This window comes from Sesamum indicum, linkage group LG8, assembly GCF_000512975.1.
Source record: "Sesamum indicum cultivar Zhongzhi No. 13 linkage group LG8, S_indicum_v1.0, whole genome shotgun sequence".
NCBI lineage: Eukaryota > Viridiplantae > Streptophyta > Magnoliopsida > Lamiales > Pedaliaceae > Sesamum > Sesamum indicum.
The window spans coordinates 15,681,893-15,703,785 of record NC_026152.1 but is presented as its reverse complement, the minus strand read 5'-3'; the positions used below and the strand labels follow the sequence as shown (position 1 = coordinate 15,703,785).

At 35.6% G+C, this 21,893-nt stretch overlaps 1 protein-coding gene across 1 annotated transcript; it reads right to left on the bottom strand.

Moving 5' to 3' along the window:
* Positions 439 to 21,872, bottom strand: LOC105168892 (Fanconi anemia group D2 protein). The gene is made up of 31 exons (XM_020695662.1): positions 21,465 to 21,872; positions 20,760 to 21,222; positions 20,374 to 20,628; positions 19,998 to 20,210; positions 19,763 to 19,894; positions 19,529 to 19,658; positions 19,385 to 19,431; positions 19,190 to 19,291; positions 18,959 to 19,066; positions 17,574 to 17,716; positions 15,508 to 15,602; positions 15,327 to 15,405; positions 10,890 to 10,941; positions 10,737 to 10,817; positions 9,713 to 9,808; positions 9,522 to 9,625; positions 6,772 to 7,243; positions 4,346 to 4,384; positions 3,967 to 4,171; positions 3,751 to 3,890; positions 3,429 to 3,609; positions 3,114 to 3,346; positions 2,909 to 3,004; positions 2,564 to 2,656; positions 2,449 to 2,481; positions 2,220 to 2,354; positions 2,078 to 2,138; positions 1,139 to 1,194; positions 1,004 to 1,060; positions 803 to 923; positions 439 to 691 (listed from the first exon to the last, which is right to left on the bottom strand). Exons 1-31 carry the CDS (start codon positions 21,824 to 21,826, stop codon positions 549 to 551), a joined length of 4,527 nt encoding a protein of 1,508 aa, XP_020551321.1. The 5' UTR covers positions 21,827 to 21,872; the 3' UTR covers positions 439 to 548.

Genomic DNA, 21,893 nt, shown 5'->3' with positions numbered 1-21,893 from the left:
AAGTAGAATTTATAACTTTAATTAATTTTTGCTTATGATTTTTTTTTTCCAATTCAAATTCTTTCAAGTGTTAAATGATGACTACAGTAACCATACATATTTGATACTTTAATAATTTCTTATACAACAAATTTTGATCTTCATAAAAATATTAAGGAACATAAAACTATTGTTGAAAATATGTCATAATTTTCTAACATGAATTTGACTTTTCATGCATAATTTTTTGTTCAGTTACACATTTTTTTGCAAACTAATATATCATTGACATATTTACTTCACTGTTTTATAATTTTACCCTTTTTTTATTAGTTACGGAATACACAGCTATAAGTTATGGCTCAACATATTTAATTGCAGATGAACAACATTTCTTTTTAAATTTAGTGTCGATGTCATTTTGAAAAATATAAAAGAATGGTGTTTTTAACTTCTGAAAAATACTGGTAAAATAATATTATTTTTAAAGTATTTTGCTTGCACAACATCCCTATAATCGGTACTAAAAAGTGCTGTATACTACTAGAGAGAGGAAATTAGATTAGAGATCATTGTGGAGTAGAACCATTGGTGGGTTGGTGGTCAACAATGGCATCTGCAGGATCATCATCTTGAATCCCATCATCCTCATCATCCAAGTATGCTTGAGAGCTAACAACTTGTCCCATCAAGTCTTTATGCTTTAGATTGCCTGACAAATTTCAAGTTGGGGATCAGAAATAGCACAAGAATCTCTACACTTAGAAGTTGTAGCACAGCATATACTCGTTGAAACGAAATTCAATGATTCAAATATGTTTACCCATCCAGAACGAGCATCCACTTGGTGTTGTGTAAAGAAGAGCCTTGACATGAAATAAAAATCGTTCCAAAGATCTTTTTGTGGCAGGAATTTTGCGAGTTATAGCTGTTTGTTTTGAGCCCTTCAATGAAGCAGCAATTTTTGTTAAGAAGTCCTTGATGCTGCATAGACGGAAAAGGAATATGGATTTAAAGAGCTGACCTTTGCTTCCGAACATAGTGTCTGTATGGTTCTTGTTGCTTTCTGAAGCTCTTTAATCTAAGTCGATTAAGGAAACTCATTAGAACAAATATTCAATGACCGTTACGGTAAATAAATCTATTCCAACAGTCTCACCATTTGAAGTATGAGGTCCTTGTGCACCGAAAACTGGATCTGCAAGAAATCAAAAACTGGAGAGAAAAAGAACCGTTTCAGCAATTCAAGAAAATTATTTGATAGTGATTATTAGAACAACCTCCCTTGAGATTTGACATGGCACTAACGAAAAAGAATGCCGCTATCAAGAGCATCTTGACAGAAGAGTTAAATCATGATGCAAACATGAGCTAGCCTCACGAATAGTTCAAACAACTGAACAAAAATATCATCTTTACACAATTTCATGTTCACGTTTGATGTAAAACAATGCAATTCCGCAGATTGTACTTGGAAATGATTTGAATCCCCAATGTTATTCCCAATTCTTTATACTGCAAAATCCTATGTTAACAACTCCTCTCTCGAGCTTGAAATCTTGGTCGCGTTTTGGTTAAAAAATCTGAGAAATTCATCATAAATGTTTAGAGTGTTTCTACATGGTTATTTGTTTCACAGGTTGGTATGCATTTTAACATAAATTAGTAAATACATATGGGTGTTTTCAAGTTTAAGTTTAGTTTATCATAGCTTTGTGAGGCATATATACTGGTGTGACTATTATTTGGTCCGGAAGAGGAAACAGTTTAGGTGCTACCTCTTGTTTTTGTTTAGTTACATAATTTCAACTTTGGTATTAGATCACTTGTGCCTTCATATTGATGAGTCAATTCTGAATACCTTTACCACATCATCACCGGCCAATAAGACAAGAAAAAAGCAGTAGAAAAACAGATCCAGAAGCAAAATGCGGATGAAGAGAAATGTGCAAGAGATGGTTGGCCTAACATTCCAAAGCACAGAATGACATGCCACACAGGCAGATAATGGCTTCATCAATGGATGAGCATTAAATGGAACATACTGATTTCTATTTATCCATTGTTTGGATGATATCCAAAGACAAATTAAATATACCTCTAAGGAAGGAATCAATGAACTTTCCGCCGTACTTGACAGCCATTGCATGAATTGTCACCTAGTCCACCAAACTAAAATGTCAACACTTCATTTACTTTACACTTCAAAAATGTTAAAACAAAGAGAAAGGAAAAACCACCTTGTCATTATTCCTGCACATGTTAATTAGGAATACAACCACGTTTACAGACTGCAAAATTTTGTTCAGGAGCCTCCATACAGTTTCCACTTTAGCTCCACCTCTTGGCTTCTCCATAAGAGAAATTTCCTTAACCTAAGCAGGAAACACAAACTACAGGTAATTTCCAAGTTACACAAAATGAGTTACCAAGTCCTTTTATTGATGGATACACATATAACCAACTTACCAAATTGTTGAGTGCAGAAATGTTCTCTTCATGCTGCACAAGAATGAGTTACTATCAACATCTCCATTACAAAATATAAGTTCTCAGCCAATAAACTAATAGGTTTCTAGCTCACCATTACTCGATACCAGACAGTCATTGTTGCAGGGCATAGGGTAGGAAAAGTCCGATAATTATCATCCTCTGTTGAAGTTTCAGCGGAATATACCTAATACAAATTAAAGAGGCGTGATGTGGGGCCTATACAGCCATTTGGATCTAATTGAAACGGCTGTCCCATGCTTTAAGAAAAATGTCATAGAAGAGTATGAATAAGCTAACTGTCACCTTATTCATGAATCTTAAAGAAGGTTAAAGAGCTTGAGAAGCCGACATGTGTTAAAGGCTGGCACATATACATAGGTTTATGTATGTTATTGTGCAGTCAACTCTACAAAAATTTTCCAGGAAATTAGTGCACCTGAGGTAAAACAGAGCATGCAAGCTCATTTAGTGAATCCAATGTTGACGGGCAATTTCCCAAGTAAATACGCAGTATTTTCTGAACCATTTCCCCCTGTAATGATGAGAAGAATAGTTTTTATTTCACCTTTTGATATAGTGGGAATGCAATGACTTCTATCAACCAAATCCATCATTTATGAAATATAAGATACTAAACTCACTTTAATTTTCAAACTACTGTCAACATCATCCTTATCACACTTGTGCATCAAAAGCTTTTGAGCATAAGCCCCCAGCTTATTACAGAGAAAAGGAATGATTTCCTTGCTAAATCCAGCGCAAGTATCCTTTCCATTTTCACATGGAGATCTATTCAGGAACACACGGATGGATGTAACCATGACCTCTAAAGTCAGCAAGACTTCTGAAGCCAGTGTAAATGAGAAGTTTGTGGCTGCCAAAAAGAATAATCAAGCATTCAAACTCAAAAATTTGTCTGCTTGAATTATCCAAAAGTTAGAAATGGAAAAACATACCCACGTCAAAGACACCTCCTAGGAAAATGTAAGCACCAGAATACAAATAGTCCATATTCCCCGGTGAAGGAATCAGCCGCATTTCTTGGAAAAAGCAACCAGACATCTCCAATGGCTGGAAGGCCTGGAGAAGGTCTGATAGAATAGTTTTTTCCTTCAGAAGATCAGGCAGATTGAGCATCTATATCGGAAACAGAGTAGAAGAGCACAACAATGATCAATACTTGGAAAGACTAATACAGGTATTAGCTGCAGACAAATAGCACCAAGGAACAAATACGAAGAGATCTAACAAAAGTGGATATGAGTAAGTGTGGATCACCTTGCCAAAGCAAAGAAGTGTCTCTTTAAAAATTGCAGTAGAAGTGAGAGCTGGAGATGCAGAAATACTTGTGTTGATAATCTCTGGATTTGCAGCCAAATTAGACTGATATATCCAGTGTTCTTGACAAGTTTCAGCACCTACAGCCAAGTTATGTCAGCCAAGATAAGAAAACCACAGATTCCGCCTCTTACCGAATAAGTTCGTCTCACTAACCTTCTGAAAGAATGCGTACTGCACGATCAAAGTTTTTCCGAAGATATGGAAACAAAGGCCGTAACTTCCTTAAGAAGTCATTTACTTTCATCCCCATAAATCCTGCTGGAACATTTGAGCCTCTTGCTAAATTTTGTTTTCTTGTGGGGCTTAAGTGGTCCAGCTTTTTGTGAAGATCGCGCAGGAGATACAGATAAATAGGTAACTGGTAGAAAACCAAAAGTTAAATGTAGACCTATGCAAGACAGGTTTTTATCTGAGCATTTACATACAGATTAAACATTCATATTCTGCAGGTTGGGCTCTTTATGCAAGTTAACCAGTTCAGTGAGTGCTTCTGTATGAATACAGATAAGGAGAGAGAGAGAGAGAGAGAGACCTCAGCAGATGGGTCCGCACAACAAGAACCTTGATTATTCTGCGTACAAAAGGAAAGGGGGGAAATATTAGAAGAATAGATATCCTGTTGATGACAAACTGCCAATGCCAAGCATCAAAGTAATTTCTGTACACATGGATAGAAAATATCTTACATTCCATTCAGTAGTATGGAACTTTTGCATGCACTAATATCATCCTTTATTTTAGGAAAAATGACTGTTAAGCTATAATCAACTGGCACTTCGAAAAATCATTTTAGAAATTAAAGAAAAAAGAAAAGTTTCTGACCCAGCAGTGACACGCTGATAGCATGTCCGTCATGTTTTTGAAATAGCAAAGTTTAATATATTTTATAAATTGAATTTAAGTTCATGCTATCTCATTTTCTCTTTACATTTCCTTTTCTTTAAAGTTTACTCTTTTTATCATAATATACAAATCATATTCACATGCGTCCAATACTATAACCCAAATGAACACGTATCTTGGCTGTCTATTTTTCTTTAGATCATTGACCAATTACATACATGTATTTATATATGTATGTGTGGGTGCGTCGTCCATACACTTATATTTTTTGTACATGAAATTTATAGGACAGCCATGCCCAAGCCATGTTGTGTAATAATGTTTAAAAAAAAAACATACGTTACGATGTCCAATGTCATATCATGTTTATGCATTATAACTGCTACGGGAAACTCAAAGCAAAGAGTCAAAGTTGGGCAAATGTTTTTTCCATTGAGTGAAAATAAAAGGGACCTAATGTAATATTTACTTAAAAGTTGGGTTTTAAAATAAGACCACAAAAAAAAGGAAAACAAGATAAAACAAATCTCAACACAAAATTACAGGGACTCTGACTTTGTCAATAACAGACATAGTGCAGGACTGGCAAAGAAATGCCCCAATATATGTTCAAACTACAGAAAACCCTGGAGCTGGCAACAAATGGCAAAGGAATTTCATTTAGGGAAACTTGCCGGAACCCAGGGTTTTAAATTGGTACCAGCCAACAGATGAGAAAAGGAAAACACTAACTTAACTTTGAGAGAATAATACAGTGACTGATTTTGAGCAAACCAACATTCAACAACCCACCTATCTGAAATCGAACAAACCAACATTAATACAACAGCAAGTATTAACTGCCATTCAGCTCCTCTGGTCCTTTTATAGTGTACATTTTCTTGACTAGATCTTTTTGTAAAGACTTTTATTGAGTGAGTTATCACCAATTATAATTATCCTACTCTAATTATTTGCCACTGACAGATGTAAAGCATTTCACAAGTGTTAGGCATTCATGTTTTTTTTATCTTATCCTTCACTAATAAAAGTGCATTTGACTAGAAGAGTTGCTGTCCCGCTTTTCCTTCTGTTTCCTGTTTCTCTTCTTTTGCCATCAGCTGGTCATTGTGAGATATTTGACTGTAGCATAAAATGGTAAGAACTATGAATTCTTTATACCTGTGTTTTTATCCACAGCTTTTTATGAATTGCGAAGCATCAGACCTGATCACCGAGTATGGTTTAATTTTGGCATGTTACAAGCACACAAGTCATTGAAGGCTCACCAAGTATTCTAGACATCCTTAACCATTGAAGTAATGATAGCAAAGCGTTATATCTGATCTCCGAAGAGGGTTAAATTAGTTTTCTTACAAGCACACAAGTCTTTAGAAGCTTCAGAAAGTATTTTCAAGCTTTAACTTGAAGTAAATATGGACATAATCTGAAGGCACAAATCTTTGAGGTAGTTCAATGATTGAAAGGAACTGGAGCAAGAAACTTCAGACTAACCAGCCAGCTGGCATATTGTCTAAGTCTAGCATTACAAGCTTGCGATCTGGAAGGGGTTAGGAATGAAATAAGTGACTTAAGAAAAGAGGAAGAAGGAATTAATCTATCAAAGCTGTTACATCTCGTAGCAACACTCATGCATTTGCTTGTTGAGAATTTCAAACAATAGTCTATAAAGTTTGACTTCTCCTGGGAGCAACTCAGGTGGCTCTTTTGAGCAGCGGCCACCATATAAATCTTTACTTCTAGTGTTACTCTTAGAAGTTAATGCTGCTAACTTATCAAAAAAAATTTGTTTACAAGATGAACTGAGTAAGTATATAAGTTGACAAGGATGTAAGATAAGATTTTCTTTCCCACATGACATGCTATTTATGTCATGCAATTCTAGAGTCCCTAGTAAAGAAAAAACGTAACACCTATATCAAGGGAGATCCCACCTTTGGTTCTTTTCAGCTTCCTAATGATGCAAACAGATGAATTTTTTATTTGCAAACAATCAAAAAGCAATACTCTTTCAATTTGATTGACTCCATACACACTTCGTAAGATACTTAAATACAACCAAATACTTCGAATATGTATGCATAAGAGTAACTGCAAAGCAAGATATAAACGTACCTTTAAACATGCAAGTATGGAGAGGCAATCAACTAGAAGAGGCCTGAACTTGCTCCTTTGTGCTTCTAAACACTTTGCAGGTGCAGAAGTTTCAATAGTTTGTGGTACATCAGAGTTATCAAGATGATATCCTGCTGATTCAGATTGTATGGCCCTTGAGGATACAGTAGACAAATCATCTCTGGAAGCTTCTTGGCTGGGTATAGCGCCTGCCTTTTTCCAAATGTCAACTATTGTTGGCTGCCGGAGTTTTTCCTCAATATTTGTATTAGCTGATGGTGATATGAACTTTTGTCTTTTTCTCTTTTTCTTTTGCAATATACTTTCAATTGCTTTAGGATGCTGACTCATCTTTTCCAGATCTCCCATACAATCTAGCTCAATAATTCGTGACTGCTCCAAATGTGGATATAGCTCAGGGAGAATTACCGGATGTTGTTTGAGACAATTGTCCAATAAACACTCAACAAATCTGCATCATTGAGATATAGTTAAACATTGCAATACATGCTGTCAACAACAATACCACTGCATAAGGTAAATAGCAAAATCAACGTTGATTCATTGTACTAAAGTTCATAAGTAATCTAGACTATATACAAATAAGAGGTCGCATCCTAGTCAGCCTGATTACAGTAACAAATATTGTACACAGCCTAGAATGCATTTGGCATTCAGCCGACAATTCTACCATCATTCCTATTCCAGCTTTTGGATCCGTGGGTTTCAAGTGAGAAAGGCATCGATAGAGAGACAGGTTTCCTCCAACATAGCCAGTACGTACAGCTAACCAGTAACAATTAAGTGGTGATTTCTGCGGTCTAGCAATTTCCTCACTACACTCCACTTCTATTGGAAAAATATGTTGACAAGATATATTTTTTACCTCTCTCTAAGATGGCTTCTTCTCCTAATTTATTGCCTCAACTTCGATCCAAAGATCATGACCGATTATTCTTATGCCTTAGAGTAAAACTAACCAATAGAACAACAGTAGCGTACCAGCAAACGGGTGCTTCGACATATTATTCAACTCAGGAGACCATTAATCAACTAGACCAAATGATTGGTTTAGGTTGACAAATAGGAACTAATTCATGCCTTATAAATTAGTCGTAATATTCTCCAACAAACTGCTGAGGATGGCGTGTTACAAACTAGCTACCATGAAAAAGTTCTTGTCACATCCAATCCATTGCCCATCACCCACTCCAAAAGTTATGGCCCATCTAATAGATGACAGATACATCACAAAGGACTGATATCATGTGTAAGAAACCAGATCAAAATCCTACTGTTGCCAACTTAGTGAGAACTGGCCAAGTAGGCCAACATGCTAAAGCCAATCTTCACAAGCAGGAAGCACTTGGTCTCATAAATTAGCCATACACTATTCTCCAACAACCAATGTGGACGGCTAGTAATAATTTGAACTAGACACAGCATAATAAGTTGTGAGATTCAAATTGTTATTGTTGTCCACTAAAGATCAATAATGAAAAGTGATTGTACCAGAAAAACAAGAAACAGATTTTCTGGTTAATAAAAGTCATGGAAAAGAAAAAAAAATGCATTCAGAATAAAACATACTTTAGGCAATATGCAAACCCCAATTATAAAAAATGTAATGCAACAACGAAAAGTATTCTTGTTCAAGCATTTTAGTTGAGCTAGGCTGCAGCTTGGAATGTTGGGTTTGATAATCCACGTAGAGTGCAGATAAGCATTCCAATGGTCAACTCAAATACTTTAAAATACCACAAAAATGACTCATTAGCGACTATGTTAACAATGTTCAGGAACAGTTATCATCACCTCCTTCATAGCGGTTTCCACATAAAAGCTTACATCTGACTGACTACATAATGCAAAAAGCAAATTCTTACATGTTATAAAAATAACATCTCATACAAAACCAAATTAGGGATGTAAAATACTTCAAGTCATGCTGAGATTTTGGGAAGCTTGATCATTTTTCCTGTGTAGCTTTAGACAGAGCTCTAGTTTGCTTGCTGATTTCTTCTTTTTCTTTAGGCAGATTTCATATAAATCACCCTGAACAGAGGCAGAGAGAAAATTCTTGATGATTATACATTATTTTGAAGATAATTAACAAGCCAAATTTTCTACCAGGCTCAAGTTCTGAGCGGTCCTATATGTGTTCGAGCATGGCTGATTACGTCAGACGTCAAGCTCTCTCTCCTTCCATACTACCCAGACTTAAGCTGAGGCCGACAAGCTTTAATTTACTTCACTATCTAGAAGTTCCAAAATACAACAATATAACCTCTATTTGCTCTTTCCATGATGAATCTTTTAAGCAGAGTAATCAAGGCCAAGAACGTCCTACCAAAGGCTGCAGAGCTTGTCCATTATTACATAGCTAGATGTGGAGTAATCTGCAATTTTTTGGAAGAGTTCAAGCGAGGATTATATATCGAACAGACACACATGTTCAGTATTGCGGTTTGGTTGTGAAAAAATACAAGGATTAAGCAATGTCATACCAAATTCGAGCAAGTGACATTATTATGGAGACAGATCTAACAAAAAGGAGTTACAAGAGTCAGTTATTGTTCTATAACAATAGAGTAGCGAAATACAGCTCTAAAAATAGTATGAGAAAACAAAGATTACTATAATCTCCACAAAGCATAATTCATGCTGCAATTCCTTGAATGTAATTTTATATAACAAAATTCTGGTTAAATTTTTCATGGAATCTGCTTTTAAAAGGTTTGAGTACATACACGAGGTTCCTCAAGCGCTTTAATAGCTTAAATATTATGTCTCCCTTTGTTGCTTGGCTTATGGTGTCTGATCCCTCGACAACTTGAGTGGAGAAGGCATTTAGCTGTACGGTATGAAATTAGCAAGAAACTCAGTCCAACTTAAAATAGATATACATGTCAGGCACAACAAAGCTAATGGATCAATTTACCAGCTCCCGCATCCAGTTAGCAGCGTAATGAAGAGAGAGAATGGCAATCTGCTTTTGCTTCACCGTCAAAAATTGCCAGGAGTGTTGAGAGAACAGCTGCCACGGACAAGATAAACAAAAGTCAGCATATCAAGGGTTACATGGACACAGAGAACAGCAATGGCAAATACATAGATATGACGCAGTTGGGATATTTTAGAAAGAGATATTCACACTATAAAGGTAGTTAAGCAATTTGCTACTAAAAAAGTTTGTATGTCCTACAGAGCAAGAGATTGTTTATAAAGTTGACATACGGCAATATTCAAACCTATAGTCCAAATAGAGGATGATTAAGCTAAAAGACATCAAAGGAACAGACCCCATTCAGTTATCAGTCTTACTCATCAGATCCATAGATCCAAATGGCCCCTTGGTTGATTACTGTATCTTTATAACCTTAGCTCAGAAACCTTTCCATATGAGTAGCATCATGTTTTCAATGTGGGCTACTTTATGAGATTCTGGTAGATCTTCAGAATCTCTTTAGAGCATTTCAAGAAGCTCCACAGCATTTCAAGGCATTTATGTTAAGATCATAATTGTAGACGCTGACAGCCACTTTTAAGACTCCTGATGCATTTATTCAATTTCAGCCATGCTTATGGTGCCACTGTAACTGGAGTTCGTAATCTTCTTAATTTCTTCATATTGTCACTAGATAAAAAAAAATGTCTCGCAGGAGTCAACAAAATGAAAAAAAGTAGCATGTTATTGGATGGTCTGCAATAGTTGCACTAGAGCATGATGGTACAATGGCCTAAACTCATGCACCACGTCACCAATCACCTGCGGCTGTTGAAGTAATTCAGGAAATGAGGATAACAAAATGTTGTTATAGAGCAACTTCTAAAGCTTTCAAGGAATTGCCAAGATGAAGCATCAGAAAAGGTATCCCACTTTATGAGGCCACAGACAAATTAAAAATATATATACCAGCTTTTGCTCATCAAAAAAGGTCTAATAGCATCAGATTTCACCCAACCTTGGAGGAAGGGAGGTGAATAGGGCAACCAAGAAGCGCATCGATGCCTCCCAAAGATCCTTGGTTGGTCAATCTCTCAACCTGAATTGGCATGAAAGAATCATATTTATCCTTCAATTTAATCTAACTGTTCAGATTAGATTGTGCACTTACTACAGAAAGTAAAACAAACTTTATGGGCAGAACTTGCAATGCTGAAGAGGATCTGCAAGAAAAGGGAATTATAAAGTTCAGGCCTGTCTATTTAAGACTCTACAAGATCAAAGGAACAAAGACTTCAACAGAAGTTTGTCTAATGAACTGGCAACCTATGAACAACTTTAAGTGATTATTATGGGATGGATGTTTGTAAAAATATTACGTCAATGATTTTGACAAGTCTATAATAGTAGAAAGCAGACGTTCTGTCTGATATGGACAATTAATTATCCACAAGCACAAAGATGATGAGGGAAGGGAAGAGGAGGGGTGAGAGAACCCCTCATCACATCCAATCTCCTATCTCTCTAATATGGAAGAGTTGGACAAGGATTTGTTCAATGCAAACAAAGAGAAGGGATTATTCCATTTGTTCTAAAAGACAAAAACTTAATTGTAAGTCCACATATATTACTACTTTAAGGGAGGATTGTCAGCCTTTGCCTCTCTGTGTTTGCTAATTACTCTTTATCACAGAGGCCAAACTTAATCATCTTTCCCACGATCAGCTAGGCAAACTGTAGGAGAGGAGAGAGGGTGTAGAAACACGACTTAACAAGCAATAGTGCAGGTTTACCACAGTACAGTGATGATTCAAGCTCCAGTCATCAAAGCACCAGCATGTTTCCATGAATTATAATACCCAAGCGACGCACTATACCTAAGGCATGGCATTACACACAAACTACCAAACATTGTACATATAATCCACTTTCCTGAGGGCCTTAGTTTATTAAGAACCTTTGACCTCTTCAAGTTTTAACTGAATCCTTATATAACAAGACCCCCAGAGCACCACTTGGCGTAAATCATCTTTACACCCACACTTACCTGAAAGCCAACTTCATTTTTCAGCTTCCTTGTATTTTTTCTCTCCTTAATTATTAACTTATAACATTTGCTAATTCCCAACTTCATTTTTTATCTTAGTGTTACTTCTTGCTCTTGATTGTTACTCATCCTGATGCATGAGCACCTATCCGAGGTGAGGCCATGTCTTTTATATGCTGCAATATGATTACAGTCAAATATATATCCTTTGTGCAAAGAGCAAGCTCAGGTGCATATATTTCTTTAATAACGAATGCGACAAGCAAAAAACCACTCTAGATAAAAGAAAAACAAAATCCAGAACATAAAAGAATAGGGGAAAATGCAAGTAACCCCTCTGTGATATTGTAAATTAGCAAATTACCCCCTATCAAAAAACAAATAGCAATTGACCTCCCTGTATTTTTCAAAATACAGTAATTTACCCCCCTGTGTTTTTTAAAGTGAAACAATTACCTCGTTAAACAAGGAGGTAAATTGCTTCATTTTAAAAAGTACCAAGGATGTATATTGCTATTTTTTATCATAGAGGTTCATTTGTAATATCACAGAAGGTATTAAACCCACAATATACAACTGGGATAGATAATAACACGAGAAGAACAAAGTAGAAAAAGAATAAAAGAGAAAGTTGCACTCCCATGAGTTGAATTGCTTGAACTTAAAAACCACAAATGGCCTCAAGAATTAGGACACATCATTTAACCAGTTTTAACTATTGTCTCGAAGTTCCCAAATAATGAAACTAATTTCGAATTACATCATATATTTATATTCAATTTCCCTAGGCATGGCATTCCCCCTAATTTGGTTCACATTAAATATTGCTTCCATCGGTATCTAATGCAACTTAACCTTTTATCGAGCTCATTTGAACAACTTTCTTCCACTTTAAAATAAGGAAAAAACTCCAGAAGAATGCCTCATCACATCAATCTAATATAAAGATACCTTGGACTCTTTCTTAGAATCAAATATGTATATATAAACTTCCTAAGAATATTATGTATTGCAACATTTACTTCCACTTGCTCTGATACTAAAAGCAAAAATTTTGTAGAACATTCAAATGGAAACAGTTTTTTCATATAATTGCAGCCATAACAGTATAAGAGTTGAGGGATCAAAGTATTTCAAAAGAAGTAGTTTCTCAACATTTTTACAACCGCTCTGAGAATTCTCCATTTATGTGTTGAGCGTTTGGTGTTCAGTCAAAACCTAATTGAAGCTAGAGCCTAATATGGAAAATGTTGAAGTCACCAAAAAAATTACATTCCCTTCCAATTTTACCCCTCATTTAGCATTCCCAATAGTAATATTTTTATACTTGTGAGGGGTAAATATAATATATATAAAATCAAAAGGATGTAATTATAATAGAATTATTCTCAAAGTAGTCATTTATGAATGAAAAACTCGTTATTTATTCTGTACATCTTTTACTTCCTATATATGTGGTGAGGTGTGCACCATTGTTGCATCTATTTCTTGAAGCACTGGATGAAGTACTTGAACAAGACATTGTTAGTTAAACAAAACACTTTTAGAAATAGATGAACAATGATATTGACCTCACCCCATCTACAATATATAAAAAAAGCACCAAAGGTAACTAATTTTTCATTCACTACTTTGCATCCGATGGCTATAATTGAGGAACAATATTTTATTATAGTTAAATCTTTTTACTTTTTATATATTACATTTACCCCTTGATAAATATAAAAATATTACTAAGACAATGTTGAATTAGGGGTTATTGGAACTTTATGTAATTTTTTCACTCAAACATCAGCATTCATCCAAATCCTAACAGAAAAATGTTAGTTATAAACATAGAATTTTTGGAGAGGGTGTAAGCATAATTTCGAAACTTTTGGGGGGAAAGTGTGCTTTTTAGAGGGGGTGTAAGCACTCGCAAATCAAGTGTGCAACATCTAATAGTAATACTTTATGTGATTTGATTCAAGCAAATGAATCTTTTTAAAGTTACTTAATGGTATGCTGTCCGATCCTTTGAATGGCACATCAAGACATAACTACATGAAAATTTCAGCTCTTGGAGGTTTTAGCATGTTTGTTACCTACGATTCTCAAAAATTACATTCCATTGATGGGCTTAAATATGATAAATTTTCACTCTCATGTTGCTAATGTAAATCTACTTAAGCAATATTATTTTCAGCTAACTAGGCTCCACAAAACATCATGCGTATCTATAGACACATGCTAGTGGAACAAGTTCATAGCCATACAAGAGAAAATCATGTATGTACCAATATTGTTGAACTAGACTGCCCGATCAAATAATTTGAAGCACAAAAAACCATCAAACTTTGGACATTTTGAGCCTGCATGAAGAAACCTTTATTTACTCATAGCTCGATATCATTATTAGAAAAATGACCAATCAGAAGAGACAAGCATAATTTTGTTCGATAATTATATACCCTTTCCACAACCCTTTCGAGGAAGTGATACACACAGAAGCAGAAACTGTAAACATGATTTGTAGCTTAGCATCTCAGACAAAATTTTTGGATTTGAGAATAGGATAAAGCAAACAGTTTTTAGGAATAGTCTGTTTCCATAGTTTTCCCACCTGATAAATAGAACAAGAGAGAGGATAAACTTTGAAAGATAAGCGACATAACTTTGAGTGATATTATTTCATTGCAACACATTAGGACGAGCACAAGTCTTTCTACATAGGATCCCTGTTACGGGTACGTCACTTTGATGATAAACTAATGGGTTTGACCAAAATACTGCATACACTTACCAACATTTCCACAATAATTAAATTATAGCAATCAAGATCTGATCAACAAAGTCAACCACTAAAAAAACTTAAACAGACCAGAGAAATACAATCAGGACAGGCCAATAGTGGTAAAGTGAATTGGGCCTTCCATCAGTGTAACTAGAGAGAAGTAACTCCAAAACATCCACAAGAGTTCTCAAGAAGTCCAAAGACATAGGAGAAGTTCTTCGAAGTGTCAAACTATTACCTTCAAACCTTCCACCTACCCCCCCAATCAATACCTTCTTTTGCCAGTTCAAACAAACAGCCATAAAATCCAAAACTTTTTCCAAGTCTTCCTGTCTTTTTGACTTCTTTCCATTTTCTTAAGATAGGTGCAAAAAGCTTCAATCCCAATGAAATGTCATCAACTTTCTCTAGTGTTTTTCAATTCTATTTGTAGATGAGCATTTTGAACAAATTAAATAAATTAATATTTATTGAATGATTACCAAATTCTAAAAGTTTAAATGTTAGTGGAGAAACATTTTACGTAACGGTATCTAGAGTTTCCTTGAAATGCAGTAAGATTCTTATCAAGGGGTCTAGCATGCGGAACTCTTCTACAAAGGGATGGGGAAACCTTGAAACTAGGACAAATACCCATTAGTATGCCCACAAAAATTTTAATAACCACCTCATTTAGAATCTTAAATTGTTAGAGGTGATAAATAATATCCAATGTCTTCAAACATTTTCTAAAGGAGTTTCAACGAAAGTTATTAGGATATATTAGTGAAAAATGAAGAGTACATTACCTAGATGACGGAGAAACAAGAGGCAAAATATTTAAGCATATAGGAGATATATCACCATCAAGATTCATCCACAATTTTCCTGCAACAAGAAATACGAATATTCCAATATGGTATTAATATAACTAAATAACATTTAGATCATAACTTAGCATTTTTCAACTATCTAATAGATATCTCTAACCTTCTAATCCATAAGACAAATCTTGACCAATTAAATTCCCATTATCAAGGTCTGATAAATATATTGACTCGAACTCTCCTACTTGTTTGCTGACCCTGCAACATAAAGCAATAATAAATCTTATTAATGCAACATGGACAATAACAATGAAGCTATCTTCCAGGCTTAAGTTCTAGTTGAAACTAAAGAAGAGCTTTCGGATGAGATTATTTCAAATCAGAACAGTTGAAGTGCTACCAAATGTCACACCAAATGAATTTCCTCTAGCAGTATCACTGGAATAGGATAAGCATCTGAATTCCTCAGTGCCTTCTCTTCTATCTTTTATATCCTTCATTTCCAGTTATCCACAAGTCTGTGTGTGAACTTCCCAATTTGATCTTCAAGAAAACGCATATGTTTGTTGGTTTGAATTATTTTCCAACTTCAGGAAATCTGAACATGTCTTGCACAACTTTGCCTTTTCAGATTCATAATCGCCTTGGCCATCCCTTCCTCCCTATCTTGTGAAGGATGGTCTTTAGTCTGAGTAAGTTTTAATGTCTTAAGAGGAATGATTCATGTCAGTTTGAAAAAATAAAATAATGAAAAAGGAAAAAGAAGGTAAAGGTTTGTCAAGATCCAGGTTGCAATGGTGGGAAAGTTCTAGGTCAGAAAAGAAAAGGTCAATCAGTGTGGAGTTGTGTGATGTGATGTGGCAGTTAATAATGCAGCTCATGCTAGAAGTGCAGTACTGAATGCGACAAGAGTAAATAGAGGGAAAAAACCTGACCCTGTTGAAGCTTATAACCTAGTTTCTTTAACACCTTCCAATCAAAGTCCCATCTAGATAAACAGAGGAACACAAGGGGCATCCGTTTGTAGCTATCATAGTAGCAGATGATGGTGACACGAATAAGTCATAAAAGTGGTCAATTCTGCTAACAGGTATGGTAATAGAAAATTTGGTAGTTCCAGCAGGCTATAAACATTCCGGTCCTTCTACACTATCAAAAGGTTTTGGCCACTCACTTTGGTCAGCATGTGTACAGCCAAACTGCAATACCTCCACAATAGTAAAAGGTAGGAACCTATGGATTTTGATGGTATCTGATATAAGAGGGTACTTGGTGAAGCAATTAAGAAACAGAAATGGATGATTCTTTTCAAGTCCGCATAAAAAAGATGGCATCTGGATGTGCACAATTCGTCTGAGAAAATGTATTCAAATTTATTTGGTTTGAAGGCAAAGGTCAGCTATTTACAACGGTGCTAAGCCCACAGAAATACCAATGTACTGACATTTTCCTTGTTGATGGTTTGATCTGAAACTCAAAACAGCAGATGTGCTGTTACCACAGGTGCAGCAGCAAGCTGCATCTTTGAAACTGGATGCGTCGTTATGTCTGATTTCACTATCTCGAAGCCCTTAAGTTACATATACCACTACTGAGAGAGACTCCACATCAAGATAGGCACCTTTAATGTCAGATTGAGGCTCGGTTAGGTCAATCTAAGAGTAAGTTCCTCTCACAGAATAAGTCTCTGCTTTCACAACATCGGAGGAACAGAAATCCGTGGAATAATGTAATAGTCTAATGTCTATTAATTAAGATCAGTTAACAATTTAAATGAGATGACTCAACTCATCAAAACCTAATGCCACAACTCAGAGCATGGGAGAACAGAAGGGAAGAGCATGTCTACCTCAGGTTTCATCAGTTCCGGAGAATCTATAGAGTCATTTCCATAGAAGACAGACAGATGGGGACTTCAAGGTGATGCCAACTGCTGTTATTCCAGGATAATCTTAAATTTATTAAAGAAACTTGTACCACAAAGAGGTCCAATAGAAGAAGAACCATGGTTTCAGTAATTGAAGCACTGTCTGTTGTTCCTCTACTAAATCCATTGTCTTAATTTAATATACTTATAATGCGCGATTATACTTAACCCACCATTATAGTGGCAGCTTAAGAAACAAAAGAGAAAACATGAAAAACTAACCCAAACTAAGTGCAAAAGAAGTATTAATATATTTAATTATAACTTGGGTTCAAAAACACAGCCTCTAAAATGCCACGCACCATTCAATAATACTTGGGTGAAGTGTTTTGCTTCGCAAAGTTGAAATCAGTTCTTCATAAAACAAGATCAATGGTAAAGGAAGCTGTTTGCAAGAGTCCAAAGATACTTTCAAGAGCTCCACAGCTTCCTCGTAATTTGACCTCTGCAAAGAATTTATCAGGATGTTATGCCATATATCAGAATGTTTTCAACATACCAAAATATTTGAAGAGGAATGGATAAAATCAATCAGAAATAACAGAACTAAAAACACAGAAAAGATAGATGGAGATAGCCGATGCTTAACACTAAACTAAAGCCCCATTTACTTTGATGTATAACCCTGTATAAGAAAATTAGTATAGGTTAATACAGAGTTTACTTTATTGTATGGGGGCCTGGTATAAAACTAAAACCATATACTAATTATTGTTGCACCTAAATAACTAATACCACCTTGCGAGGTGTATAAAATTAGTCTCAATGTTGCACCAAATGAGAATGACCATTGTACCCTTGAAATTTGACTGAATAATAATAAGAAAAATAATAATAATAATAATAATAATAATAGTAATAACAACAACAACAACAATAATAATAATAATGATGATAATAAAATAATAATAACAACAACAACAACAATAATAATAATAATAACAGTAATAAAATAACAATAACAATAATTATATTTTATTGTCTATTAAATTTTGTAAACAAAAGCTCAAAAGTAATTTTCCTATTAAAAGCATGTGGATACTTCGAAGTATGCACTTGAAGAATTTATCCTGTTTCGATAATACATATAAGTAAACACGTGACTAATTATACAGGAGTTTTTTACCATTCATTTAATGAATGATAGTCCTATAATTCATTTAATACAATCTTCGAAGTAAATAGGACCTAGGGGAACAATCTGTCCCATGCTACATGAAGAGCTGCCCATGCAAGTATTCCAGTAATTAACAAATTAAAGTATGCAACTTATTATATTTTTCTTTTTACTTGGAGAAAATGTACAAAATGATGACACTTTTCAAAGAACCCATCACAGAGAAATTAAGAAATAATACGAAAGCAGAACATGCAAGAAAGATATTTAAAATGGTAGGTTTTTTAAGCTTAACAGCATACTACAAAACAATATGCAGAAAGCTTCAAATCTTCTATAGCTAAACAAAGTAAAAGCAGGCAACTTTATGAGGAAATATCTTGATAAAACTAAAAGATTTCTTAACAGAGTAAAAGCAGACGAGCATTATCAAAGATATTTTTGTTTTTCTTCTCATCAACTTGCTCAAACACCCGAACCATGTTATGGAAATGGGATTAAAATTACCCCAATCCCTTGAGTATATCCTATGCTTAGAAACAGAAATTTACAAGGTAAGAGGCATACTACCTGTGATAAAGGTGGAAGGGAATTGTTATTTGTATCTGCAATGTGGGAAACTATCTTAAATGTTCCAATTAGGCCCATCTTCTTGTACATCAGATCAGAGTTATTGATCTGTAAAATTGGAGAAGTATTTGAGGCAACTCATAATGAATAAAAATACAAACAAAACAGATTCATGTCTAAAATATCATAATCAACACAGAGAATCAAAGGAGGATAATGTTACTAATTTGCCTGTTTTCTCAAAATCATTAGAAGTTCATTTGCGATGGAAAATCCACAAGGTTGTGAGCTAGATTGAGCAGAAACTGCAAGACGGATGAAAACTTCATACACCTACAACATGAAACGTGTTGATTAAAGAATCGACCAACAAGAAGGATTAACTCATCCTGTAAGCAAAAAGCGTAATAAAATTATGAAAGCAACCTTGTGGAGGCTCTCAATGCTAAATCTCTCCAAATAATCCAAGATGCCTGTAAACAGGAAGAAAAGTGGCTCAAGAAATGACATAAATAGTTCGGGCAAATCATATATGTTTGAATTCTGATAAACGAGAGAAGGTTGAGCCACCAGTTATGTGAGAAGAAAGTGAAATCATCTCCTGGGACTTCTTGGAGGACAGATTAACCATGGCATCTAAAGCAGCAGTTACTTCATAGCAGATGCCAGAGCCCACATGAGTTAGTAATGCTCCTAAAACCTTCAGAACACTGCCAGTAATTAGGTCTCTGAACATGAAGACAACCTTATGCTTTCAGACAATATATTTAAATAGCCAATGATGTTGTCGAGAAGACAACTCACTTCTTGTCTTGAATAAGCATCAGAAAATTCTTCAAAAAGACATGTATACATGTGGATGCCAAATTCCTGAGCTCTTTGTTCTTTGCAAGCCAACAAGTATGCAGATAATGACAGAAATGTGGGAAGATAATCCTAGTTTATATCAACAAAAAAAACAGAGTAAACTTGCATTGAGTGGCATAATTGAAGAAACACCAAAATCTCCAACATAAATTGTTTAGAAGAGCTCCATTACCTTCGGCAAATCTTTAATACCGTGAATGCAATTCTCAAACATATGATCTTGAATACAACCTTCAAGAATTTTTTTCTTGAATAATTTTTCGACACTCTTTTGTAAAGATTCGCAGCTCATGAATACGAGTGCAAGCAGCCATATGTCGATCACTTTATGATCACGGGGTTCCTCCAAGCTTTTGAGTTCTTTTAGTAACTCCAGGCAAAGCATCTAAATAGAACAAGACATCAACACAAGCAGTTCAATTACACACACGTTACATATATATAACATACGCAGTTCAATACACACGCACATTATATATAATATATATATTTTTATGCACTTTTGAGGAAGAAAAATGGAAACTACACAAATGTGATATCAAACCAACATTTTTGAAACGCAAACTAGATCTCAGGGCATCAAGAATTGAAGCTTCTGTATTGTCTATAACAGATTTTCCTTTCAGTTTATTATGCTGCGAGGTTCGTGCTTGAGATGCTCCAAAAAATTTCAGCTGTTCACGTATCTGTGAGATTATTCGTCTTGCATTTGATTCCTTCGCAGAAAGGAGCAGGAATCTAAGAAGGTAGGGCATGTGCCCGATTTCAATTGTCCTTATGCAGGATAAAGCAATCATAATAACCTACATAGGATTTTAAGAATAAAAAGAAGTAAGAAAAGAACCACCACAAACAGCAAGATTTTAGAAAATAAGGAAGAAACTTGCTGTAACCACAGTTACCAGCACATATCCAGCTACAATAATATAACCACCTGGTCTTGCAACAGATCATCCAAATTGAGGTTGGAAAATGAATCAAGCACAGGAACAATAATGGAAGAGTCCTCTTGGAGCATCTGCTCAAGTGAATTGAATAGAGATTTATTATTATGGTCTCCTATCATCTCAGCCAACGATCCTATGATCTCTTTCTTCAAATGATGGGGGGAAATAGATAAGATTTGTAGCAATTTCTCAGCAAAGGCCTCAGAATCTACAAGGAAGTCAAGCCATCGGAATTGGTTCAGTATGAGCCTTGCTATATCCTCATCAAAGGGCATCGAGGATGAGAGTCCACAACCACCATCAAGAGGCTCCATGTCAAAGTATTCAGGAAGTTTCTCTAGTAACATGTCCAGGAGGTCTTGCTGGATGGATTTAACCAATAACAGTAGTTGAACCAGGCTCTGCCTTTGTACTGAGCCAAAGCCATCATGATCACAAGGTAACAGGATCCTGTATTTACGAAAGCTACAAAGTGATCTACTTGTGAAAATAAGAGCAGAAAAAAATGGAACTAAGAACATATAATAGGATGTTGAAAGAAAATGTTCGAAAACTACAAACAACTTAAGGTTACAAATCAAGTGGTGAAAAAAACTACGAGTCCTACTGAACTTCACTACAATTTTATAGTTTCAGTTAACACTAAAAATCAAAAGACAATCAATTGAATAAATGGGGTGAGGGTCGCTAACCGGCGCAAATTACTGGTGGAAGAAATATAGTGGGAGAAGCCCTTCAGAAACTGGGACCGGAGGGAGGAATCTACGGCGAGCACCCCGTCAAGACGTTGGCGGAAATTATAGATATTGGAGGGTAGGGACGGCGGCCCGGCGGCGTTGATTAATGTGCACCCCGCGTCCGCCAATACTGATACCATTTTTTCAAGTGGAGTTGGGCTTGGAGAAAGCGTCGCCTCTCCGGCTTCCGGTGAAACATTAGAAGAAGCTGGTTCACATTGAGCGGCGGCCGCTCCGTTGGCAGTGAGATTGTTGGGCTGAGCGAATGGAGGAACGAAGGGGTTGTTGGATTTAGCAGGCCTTCTTCGGGACAGCATTGTGTGATTCTGACTTTTCTGAGGGGGATTTGGGGGTTGATGGAGGAGTGAGTATACAGACTGAGAC

Coding starts and splice junctions, on each gene's coding strand:
- LOC105168892 (XM_020695662.1), bottom strand. CDS start 21,826: ATGCTGTCCCGAAGAAGGCCTGCTAAATCCAACAACCCCTTCGTTCCT. Junction 19,067..19,189: donor TAATGATTTTGAGAAAACAG/GCAAATTAGTAA, acceptor CCAATTTTACAG/ATCAATAACTCTGATCTGAT. Junction 1,061..1,138: donor AGGACCTCATACTTCAAATG/GTGAGACTGTTG, acceptor TAATCGACTTAG/ATTAAAGAGCTTCAGAAAGC.